The 11,377-nt window shown below is 43.2% G+C and overlaps 1 protein-coding gene across 1 annotated transcript; it reads right to left on the bottom strand.

Annotated features, from left to right (window-relative positions):
- Positions 1-622: 622 nt before the first annotated feature.
- Positions 623-10,342, bottom strand: kif3cb (kinesin family member 3Cb). The gene is made up of 8 exons (XM_021321014.2): positions 8,550-10,342; positions 8,360-8,461; positions 8,150-8,272; positions 7,841-7,959; positions 4,706-4,822; positions 4,077-4,191; positions 2,686-2,858; positions 623-2,362 (listed from the first exon to the last, which is right to left on the bottom strand). The coding sequence occupies exons 1-8, from the start codon at positions 9,954-9,956 to the stop codon at positions 2,212-2,214; spliced, it is 2,307 nt and encodes a 768-aa protein (XP_021176689.2). The 5' UTR covers positions 9,957-10,342; the 3' UTR covers positions 623-2,211.
- Between the last annotated feature and the right edge of the window lie 1,035 nt (positions 10,343-11,377).

Raw genomic sequence — 11,377 nt, 5'->3', positions numbered from 1 at the left:
TCAAGTCAAGAAAACTTGTCTGAAATAGATTTACTGTGAAGGTTACCCGATCAAAACAGTTTAATTTGAATAAACTTCACATCCAATTATGGAACCATATTGATATATGTGTCCATTTAGTTGATTTATTTCCAGTGTTATATTAAAATATGTATATTTAAGGACGTTTTTATTTTATTATATTTCGTTTCACTCATTTTGTCACTCTAGACGTCACTAATCACTTCCTTTAATGTTGCAAAGTCAAAACCCATGCAATATCCACAAATGCGGCTCGTTCATTTCTCTGCAACCCTACAGAACATAACCAAAAACCTTTGATGGAGGCATTTCATTGATGGCAGGAGACTAGAGCGGAAAGATCCAAAATATTCAGAAAAAAGCTGATCAGTTTGATCTGCCTTATGATGTAATCAGAGGCAAGAGAGCAGGGAAGTACTTTGGTTGTGCAGATCTTATCTCGATTACTTGATTATCAATAGAAAAACAGACCATGACATGTTCTGTGATTTATGGTCTAGTGGCTTCAAACGCCTGGCACTTGCAATTACGACGAGACTCATTAGAGGTGAGCAATACAAACCTTTGAATAAAAATAAAAAAATAAAAAAAAAACAGGCAGTTCAAGACTATTTGGTGTTTATTTTGATATGTACGCAAGTTGACTCTTCGCAATCATGAAAAAGTAAGGCAGCTAATCAAGACAGCACTGCAAGCTTTCTTCACATTTTTGGTTCACAATCACAGTAGCCAGAAAACGCAGCAAAACATCATTAAGCACATGGGCTAAATTATGATTATCACCCGTTCAATCGGCTTTGATGTGTGTGGCAAAGACATGGTCGCTTTTTCTTTTGTGTACAATCATGTAAGTGTATAGACTTTCAATTCTAGGATTTTAAGTAAGCATAGATTAAAAAAAAAAAAAAACAACCTGTGGTGCTTGGTGGGTCTAAATATTTACTAAAATCCTAGATGAGCAAACGTACTAAAGCAGAATGCAGAAGAATTGTATGATTCTTGAAAATATTGATACTAAGAGTAGCTGGGTGACTGAAAGGTGCACAATAATAATTATTTTTTGGAGCAGGTAAAGACAGAATATTCTTTGTTCCAGATGTTTTACAGGTTGTGCTGATGCCAGTTTTCACACTTACGATGCGATATCAACAAGCAAGCCCACATCACCACCCCTCCACCACCGTGCTTCACAGTTGTTACACAGCCAACAGATATTGTTCCAGATGTTTAGTGGGATATTCAGACGTGTCATTTGGGAAGGACATGTCTTTGCATCTGTCTTAGGATGGACAATAGCAACAATTATTCCTTTAAGGTTACAACTTTCCACTCGGGCAGTGTGGTAGAAACATACCTAATTGCTTGGAAATATGATATGAATAACAGAGGACAAGCTATTTTGTTGCATTTAATTTGCGACACATGGTTACTACCTGTCTTTTCTGATGAATGATCGTAGATGCACTTGGTTCTTCACACATTGAATCTACTTTATGGCATAGATTTACTGATCAAACAACATAGCATTGTAATTATATGTCATTGTGGCAGTTACGTTGTAGTTAAATATTTGAATTATGGGTCAATGCCTCCATCATCTTCAGTGTAATTTGATTTAACTGTACATCATAAGCTGAAAACTTTGCATTCCGTTCTATTTCTATGGATGGGGCTTCTGATCCCTGTATAGGTCAGCTGACTCTTCTGAAATCTGACAGGTTAAAATAACTCTTCCTGCTGCACAATCGTATTTGCTGGATTCATATAACCACTTTTGATAGGCGGCGTTACGAGTACATTATAGACATATTATTCTAAATCCCAAGTTGTCACTGTGGATGAACAAAAAAATAACATTCTTCAAAATGACAGGCATCCGATGTTGTTGATCTAAGATTAAGCATAAAAGCACTTACATTTTTATCATGACTGCAAGAAATGCTACATTGGAGGAAAAAAAATCCCTTAGTCAGATAAAACAAAGCTTAGTTATGACTGGAAAAGAAGCCCATGCTCCAAAAAATAAATAAAAACCCTTCACTGAATATTTGCAGTTGAATTGTTCCACTTGTTATTTACCCAAAATAAAAGATAACTTTTTCTAATGAACTCTGTTTTAAAATCAATGAATAATGTGTCTAACCGGGGCCCATCGGGAACTAAGGCCAGCAGTATGCGACAGAACACAAATCAGGGGCTGGTTTGAAGTGGTCCTCCCAGAGACAGGTACGCCGCGGAGGACGGTCTTTGCCTCTGAAAGGTGGAGCAGCTCTGAGGTTCTGATGTCAGAAGAGTGGAGGATGTGGATGTTGTGACTGATGCCGCTTGTGGTGCCAGGTACCTGCGGTCCCACAGAAGAACAAAACCAGCGTTAACTTCAACAGCAACATCAATGCAATACTTATATAGTTTGTTATTTACAGTATATCAACATGTGTAGGACTTAGAAACTGTGATTCACTTTAAATAATTTACCCTACAAATATTAAACATTGTAATACCCTTATGGCTAGCACCAGCACCATGGGCTAATACCTGTTCCATGAGCAGGCTGTATTGAACATGGTGATAAAATGAAAAAGTAAACCTTTCAGCTATACTGCGTATTATTGTTCTAGTGAGGATTTCGAAGGAAATATGAATCTGTCTCTGTCGTTCGCTTACCAGGATTGGGACTTCCTGACCCGTGGCGAGGAGGCGCCCCTTGCATGCAGATTTACTGGCAAGTCCGGCACCAGCCTGGGGGTGAAGGCTCTCTCCAGGCATTCCCCGTTTAGGTTCAAGGTGAACATGGTTGGCGGGGACATGTCTAATTCCAACAGCATGACATTTTCTGCCTGTAAGAATACATAACAACACAGCTGGCATTATAAAACCACAGTCAATTCCAATTATATCTGTTTTCACTAATGTCAAGGTACAGAAGAGAAGGACCATGGCTAATTTTCTAAAATGGAAATTTTAGACACGCAGAGTTAAGAGGATGACAAACGCATCTGAGCAGACTGAATTGTTTTAAGTTCCTTGCAAAAATATGAATTTCCCTTAAGATTTGTTTTCACATTTTGTCACATTGCAACGACAAACTTCAGTGTTTGGGGTTTTACGTGATAGACCGAGATAATGATGAAGACAAAGGAAAACTAAGCATGGGGGGAAGCATGCCACGGATTCGTGTTCCAGGCAACTGAGCCAACACTTTGTAGAACCGACTTTCACCTTAATTAATACGGCAAGTTCTTCGCATGTCTCTACCACGCCCACAGATTAACTCTTTTGACCACTTTTTCTTTGAAATTAGCTCAAGATCATGCCACCCCAGCCAGATGCATTGTCTGTGAACATCAATTTTCAAGTCCTGCCACAGATTCCAGATCAGTCTAGGTCTGGACAAGACACATTCAGACACGTGAATATGCTTTGACCCAAACTATTCCACTGTTGCTCTTGTACATTTAAGGGTTGGTTTCTTGTCAGAAGGTGAACTTCTTCCCCGGTTTCAAGACTTCTGCAGCCTCTAAGAGTTTTTTCCCCCGCCCATTTTGCTTATTCTTAGACCCATCTATATGTTTATATCAACTCTGACCAGTTTCTCTCACTCTGCTGAGGAAAAGCATCCCCACAGCATGATGCTGACACCAAGTTTTGCAGTGAGGATGGAGTTATTTTGTTTAAAATAAGCAGAGTTTGAATCTGAGGTGGGATTTATTTCGAGGTCTCAGAATAAAGCGATCTGAACACAAATGCATGCCCCGCATTTCTAAATGTTGAATATTCTAAAACCCCTATAACCTTTCTTCTGCTTGAAAAATAATAATTAATACTTTTACTGGGCACTGTTGAGTATCTCTATTAAAACAGCATCAAGCTATCTGCGCTGTGACAGTAAACCAGTTATTTCCAAGCAAAGTATGGAAGAAACGGTTCCATGCGTGTATAGTTCTACAGTCATCCTTCATATTTCCTACACAGGGATGCCTGGTAGTGGAAATAAGATCACTTGATTGCACCTTGTGGGCCATCTGGCCTTGTGGTGTAAATGTCTGAGCACTGACCTGGTATCTAAATGGGGTCCCGGTAGCGGTGGCAACGGCCATCTGTGCGTATTGGCTGATTGGCCTTTTGTATCCCACAGCAGAAAGAGGCCTCCTCTTGACCTGAGTGGGCGTACTGGGAGAAAAAAAATACATCAGAGAGGATGGGGTTAGATTTGGAAAATATCCTCTGGAAACAAAAACAGTCTTCCTAATGCTGTCCTAATGACACGTTGCTAAAAAAAAGAAGAAAAAAAAATAATAGACTAGTGCCATTTTGACTGATATCTTATCAATTTGGAGATAATTCCTATTTATTTTCCTTGTATTGTGACATTGTCAGGAGATGTCGTACCCTGCTTGAAGATGAAGATAAAATTGGCTCATTAAGGGGTTTTAAACAATTGTTATTCCAGCTGCAATCTTAAAGAAGCTAGCTTTTGCTTGTGGCTTGAAAGTCCATGAGTGGTTCTAAGGATGCTCTGACCCTGTCGTCATGGCTTTATGCAGCAGATGGTAAGACCACTGGTATGCTGCTGATCTGGACTTGTGTCCCACTCACTCGGCAAGATAACTCACACGCCCTACATGATTCGGTGCTAAGTTCCTAATAGTTCGTAGTGCGATCTATGTGAAATTGATTTACTGACCTCTCTGAAGGAATAACTGGTTGCAGCCACCACTGATCCTCCTCGCTGTCAAACTGCAGCCTGTTCATGATCTTGTTCTTTTCCTCGGGGGGAATAAAATTCTCGATCAGGAGATATCTGCAAAAACGCAAAAATACAAAAAAATTTCCACTCAGAGTGACAAAAATCGGTGCAAGAATGTAAAAAAAAAAAAATAAATAAATAAATAATCACTTGGGGTAAACATCAGTATTCAAGATTGCATATCAGTATGTCTCATAAATGATTTTAAACAGATAAATATTTAATGCATGGGCTGCAGTCCAGTCCAAATGAATGGCTTACAGATCATGAAAACTCCAAAACCAGTGTCTCAGAAAATTTTAATATTTATTAAGATCAATAAATAAGGATATTTTAAACACAAATGTCCGGCTTCTAAAAAGTATACTCATTTATATGCACTCAATACTTTGTTTGGGCTCCTGTTGCATGGATTACTGCATCAGTGCAGCGTGGCATGGAGGCGATCAGCCTGAGGTTTGGCTGAGGTGTTCAGGTCATCTGCATTGTTGGGTCTGGAGTCTCTCGTCTTCCTCTTCACACTACCCCACAGACTCTCCATGGGGTTCAGGTTGGTCCAGTTTGCTGACCAATCACCCACAGTCACACCATGGTCATTGAATCAGCTTTGGGTACAGCTGACAGCATGGACAGATGTCAACTCCTGCTGCAAAATTAAATTAGCATCTCTCTAAAGTTTGTCAGCAAAAATAACCAAGAGGTTATTGCATTGACTCTGGACTTCAGAAAACCCAATGGACCAACACCAGCAGGTGACATGGTGCCACAAACACTGGCTGGAAACTTCACTCTGGACTTCAAGCAACATGAATTCTGTGCCTCTCTGCTCTTCCTTCAGACTCTAGGACATTGAGCAACAGTCCAGTTCTTTTTCTCCTTAGCCCAGGTAAGACGCTTGAAGCCCAAGTGAAGGACTTGTCTATGTGTAGTAGCTCTTGATGCACTGACTGCGGCCTCAGGTCACTCCTTATACATTTCCCCCAAAATCTTGGATATTGCTTGGCAGTCCTCTCAGGTCTGTGGTTATCCCTGTTGCCATTGCACTTTTTCTTACCACAGTTTTTCCTTCCACTCAACTTTCTATGAACATACTTGGATCCAGCAATCTGAAGCACCAGCTGTTTTTAGCCATGACCGTTTTTGGCTTCCACTCCTTGTGATGGTGTATTCTGGACATCTGTCAAGTCAGCAGTCTTCCCCATGATTGTGTCGCCTGCTCACCCAGACTGAGAGACCATTCAGAGGCTCAGAAAAATCTAGTTAATTAGCTGATTAGGTTGTGACAACAAAGGTTTACAATACGTCCCTTTTTTTCACAATATTACAATTTTCGGAGACAAAATTTGGTGATTTCCTTAAATGATAATCTTCAAAATTCCGAGAAATAATGGCTTGAAATGTTTTACTCCGTGTGTAAGGAATCTGTCTGGTACACGAGTTTCACTTTCTGAAATGATTGACAAAAAGTATACAAAATCGTAACTTTTTCACAGTATTCATGACATTTCACGACCTGACAAAAAAAAGTAAATTTTTTCCCCCAATTTTTGTGTTTTGCTTTGGCAAACTGGAGCTTGGATGATCAGAACCGGCGCATCCAGTATATTTTTTTTCCTCTGAATCAAAATCATCTTTAGTCTGCCGTGATTGTGCATGACGATGCACAATCCAGCAATCTGACTTTGGTCACAGCGCTCACAGCCTACAGCCATTTGGTACAAAACGCACACGATAAGCGGTATGTTTGCTTTTAACGTAGAGAAAAGAAAAAGGGAGACAGTGAGTTATAAAAGTGTAACGATCTCATTCTATTTCATAGCAGCGCAGCTGACTGCTCAGGCTGTGAGGTTTTCATAGTGTTCATCAGAGAGACAGCCCGGGGGAACAAACTGTCTCTGTGGCGGCTGGTTTTAGCTAAGAGCGTTCTGTAGCGCCGAACTGAAGGTTAAAAGTCTAGACAGTTTGTGTGCAGCGTATATAGGGTCTGCAGAGATGTAGTCAGCCTTTTTCCCCGACCCCAGACCTGTACACGTTTTTTCATACGCACCTAGATCTGCAAGCTGTATGCAAAGGGAGTATAACTTGTGAAATTCACCAAAATGCCACCGTTCTACAGCGCCTTGCAAAGCAGTTCATCCTCCTTTACCTTTTCCACGTCATGTCAGAGCCGCAGATGTTTTCAACATGAAGTGTGCTGTTCAGTGATGTGTTTGAGCAACAAAAAGCAACGCGTAATTTTTTAAGTAGAAGGAAAACGATGCAATTTTTTTAATATATTTTTTTGTAATAGAAATGTGAAAAGTGTGGCATGCAATTGTATTCAGCACCTCGGAGTAAACAGTTTGTAGAAACCTCATGTACAGCTGCAAGTCTGGGCTATGCCTACGGTTGACTTTGACTAGGCCGTTCTAACACACCGATATCCATCGATCTAAATCTTCCCATCGTACCTCAGGCTGAATTTTCAGGATCATTGTCCTGCTGGAAGGTGAACGTCCGCTTCGATGTCAGGTTTTCAGCTTTTTTTTTGTTTGTTTTTTCCAGAATTGACCTTCGATTTATCTCTGTTTATCTTCCCATCAACTCTGACCAGTTTCGTGTCCCTTATGAACAAAAGCATTCCCAAAACATGATTCTTTACTGTGGAGACGGTGTGTTTAGGGTGAAGTGCAGAGTTAGTTTGTCCCGCAGGACAAAGCATTTTTAAATTTAGGCTACAGACTTCACGTTTTTGGTCTGAAATGATTGCATGCACAATGTATCCCCTACATGACTTGTGCCAAACGGTGAAACAGGACTTCCTTACAGCTTTCTTTCAGCTGTGGCTTTCTTCTTGCCACCCTTCCAAGGCCAGAGGTTATGTTGTTACACATTCTCCCACCTAAGCTCTCTTGGGTGCTTCTCTGATCGCAGGTCACGCTTTTCAAGATCGGTATCGGTAAAATATTTTAAAATCCAAGCGTAATCTTCCCTTGCCGTCACAGTCCTGTCCTATCATAAGGAACGCCGAAGTTTGTTGCCTGAATCCGAAAACGTGTGGATTCCTAGCGCTACGTGAAGCTCACTACTCACTTGTACTTGAGCTCTCTGGTCAGCTCTTCCTGAGTCTCCTCGAGCTCTTGTCTGGTTGTGACGTGTTCGTCGAAGATGTCTTTCATCTCGCCTCTCAACAGCTGGAGTTTTGCATACAGCTGCAAAGAATGTATTAAGAAAAAAAAAAAAGAAGACTGTTAGCGAGATCAACAAGCAAACCAAACACCATGCACATCTGGACGGACTAAATTTGTCTCCAACAGATGTTTCGACGCTGATAACTATTTGAATAACAGGCATCTTCTTCAGAGATTGTGCCACCAGTGTGCACCGAGTGAGTCTCCCCACCCGTTTCAGCTTCTTTGTCTTGTGTTCCACCTCCTGCTGCATGGAGGAGAACGTCTCTTTGATTTCCAAGGTCTCCTCGTCTTGCAGCATCATCTGCTGCTGGATCTCTCGCTCTCTTCTTATCTGCAAACCAAGCAATTAGGAAGGCTGAATACAAAAACGCCCCTCCTTCAATGAAAGGCTACGTGAAAGTACGCGGCAGGAACTGACCTGTTCGGCAATCTCCTGCCTCCTCTGCTCCAGCATTTTCTGCTGCTCGTTAGTGTGATCAATTATAGTCTTTCCACCAACCAGCAACTTGCTCTCCATGGCCTGTGAACAAAGACAGGATAAATTATTCATGCTAATTCTTTTGTTTAACTGGCGTCTCACTTGTCGGACGTCGGGCTTAACAAAACACCTTGTATTTCTCCAGGATCTTCTCCACCGCGTCTTGATCCCACTGCACGTCCGCCAGGCTTCGCCTGTTGAGGTTTAAGTTCTTCAGTTTCTCGCTGCTTCCCTGGTAGGTCAGAACTTTTGGACCGTCACCTGCCTCGATTAGGCAAGGCCTCCCATCGTCTGGCTCCTCCGCCGTCTTCCATACGTCTCCGTCCTTCTGGCAAAAGATCTCCTCCTCCATGCCAGCCATGCTTTTGCTCAGTCTCTTGCTGTCCCTCCTCCTCTTCCTCCTCTCTTTAGCCAGCATCCCTCGCTCCTCTAGCTGAGCTTTCAGCCGTGCGATCTCCTGCTGGAACTCCCTCAGCAGTGCGTCTTTGGGGTCCTCGTTGATCCGAGGTTTGTTCTTGATCTTCTTGGCTCGGCTGGCGTACCGCAGGGTCGCCAGGGTTTCGTCGAAGCTCTTGTGAGCCGGCCCCACGGTTGCGATCATGACCGTCTTGGCGTTGCCGCCCAGCGAGTCCTGGAGCAGGCGGGTGAGCTTGGAGTCTCTGTACGGGACGTGGGTGCTCTTCCCGTCCACCAGGGCTGAAATGACGTTCCCCAGCGCCGAGAGGGACAGGTTGATCTTGGCTGCTTCCTTCAGCCGCTTCCCCTTTGCGCCCGTCTTGCTCTGGCGCTCGCTTCCGGCCAGGTCCACCATGTTCAGCTTCCCCACGCGTATGTGGTCCTCGCCGTCCGGGCCCCGCTCGCTGCACTCCACGGTCACGAGGAAGATGGCGTGGGACCTGGAGCTGCGCTCGTTCATGTTGGTGAAGCCCACCGACCTGGACTGGTTCCCGAGGTTCATCACGTGCTCGATCTCGGTGGCGTTCTTCGTCACCACCGACGACAAGTCTTTGACGTAAACCCCGTAGTCGGGGTTCTCTTTGAGCTCCAGCTTCCTGTTGTTGTCCTTGCACAGGAGGTCCCTGATCTCCTCCTGGTAGACCTCCAGGTAGGACGACCTCACCAGATACTTCTGGTTCTGGCTTCTGGATATCTGGGTGAAAATGTGCTCGAAGGAATTGGGGATGACGCCCCTGTGCTCCGGGTCCTTCGACATCCCCTGCATGGTGTAGGTTTTGCCCGTGCCGGTCTGGCCGTAGGCGAATATGGTGCCATTGAAGCCGTGGAGCACGGACTCCACCAGAGGTCTCACAGCGTCGTCGTAGATGTCCCTCTGCTTCGAGTTCCAGCCGTACACCGAGTCAAAGGTGAAGACCTTCATGGGCTCGTCAGGTGGCGCCTTCGGTTTCCTGACGGTGATCTGCCCCAGTTTGTCATCCACCTCCAAGATGTTCTCACACCTCGTTGTCTCCTCCTTCCTGTTGAACGGCCGGCAGCGCACCACCACCCTGATCGCCTCGCAGTGTTTGGCAGCAGACATTTTTTTTTTTTTATTATTATTATTATTTTCCGGTTGATATCCTCACCAAGTTACATAGCCGTGCTCCGGCCGGAGCTGAGCGAGTTGCTCCTCTCCTCCATGCAGGCGCGGCAGCGATGACAGCAGCAAAACAAGCGAGACACGCCCCATTGGCAGGTCAGTCCGAGCCGCCGCTGTTCATCGCCTCCGCCGCTGAATCCTCTCCCGTCCCGAGCATCTTTGGTGAAAAGCCGGCGATGGAGGAAAGATACAGGAGGAGGAGGAAAAACAGCCAGCTAGCCCTCAGTCCAGCCCACGCAGCGTCCCCACACGGTACACGCCCTGCTCTGCGGACAATGGAGAGCAGACATGTGACCTGCGCGGCGAATTGGGTTTGAGCGAAATTTTCTCCCCCGATCGCATCCCCGCGATGGGAAATACACCTTGCGTAATTTCACACAGCCTATCAGGAATCCGTATTTAATTTATATATATATATATATATATATATATATATATATATATATATATATATATATATATATATATATATATATATAAGCAACTACGTTACTTTTCCCTGTAAAGGCTTAACATGTTCAATAATAGACTATACAGGTGCATAACGCTTAAGTATATTCTACTAATTGAAAAGGTGATTTATTTCAGGCATTTCGTTCAAAAAAGTATTTTCTGCCTAGTGCATTTCTTCTGTTTTTGCATGCAATAGGTTTACATTTATTGTTGTATAATTGTATTTATTATTATTTATTTTCAAACCAACCTGGCCCAATTTTAACATATAACCGTCCACCTTCTTCTTAAATCATGACTCGACTGTGATTAACCTGTTGTTTTGCTGTCTTTGCCCTGAGCTGGATCACTATCGAACATGTAGAAAGAAATGCATCAAAGGAACCTGTCTGACGTCATGAAAAGGTCTAAAACAGGGATCACCAACATGGTGCCCACCAGGTAGTCCCCCAAGGACCATATGTGGTCCTCTCAGGTGTGTTGAAAAATAGCACAACCCTCCAGTGACATGCATAAAATGTTGTTTTATTCAGTTGCTCTTCCTTTTTAATCATAGTGGTATTTACATAGAGACAAAATGACAACAGCATTAAAAACATGTTTATATTACTCTTCTAGTTCAAACATCAGTCCATGTGCCCCTTCGTATCACACAGTAGGCTACTATTAAAGTAGCTCTGTCTGAAGAAGGTTGGTGATCCCTGGTCTAAAACATCAAACACACAACAAGCATGGCTGTAATCCTTAAAGGATTGTGAGGTGAAACCCTTTTAAGAGTCCAAAGTACTGCCTTCAGACAACAGAAAAACATTTGTATAACATTTTGCAAATGAAGGTCCAACAGCCACCGAATTAAAGATCATGGTGTTCCATTGTAAAGTTTCCACAGTCTGTGCGGATTCAGGGAG

This window comes from Fundulus heteroclitus, chromosome 19 (genome assembly GCF_011125445.2).
Source record: "Fundulus heteroclitus isolate FHET01 chromosome 19, MU-UCD_Fhet_4.1, whole genome shotgun sequence".
In the NCBI taxonomy this organism is placed as follows: domain Eukaryota; kingdom Metazoa; phylum Chordata; class Actinopteri; order Cyprinodontiformes; family Fundulidae; genus Fundulus; species Fundulus heteroclitus.
This window is presented reverse-complemented; position numbering and strand designations above follow the sequence as displayed.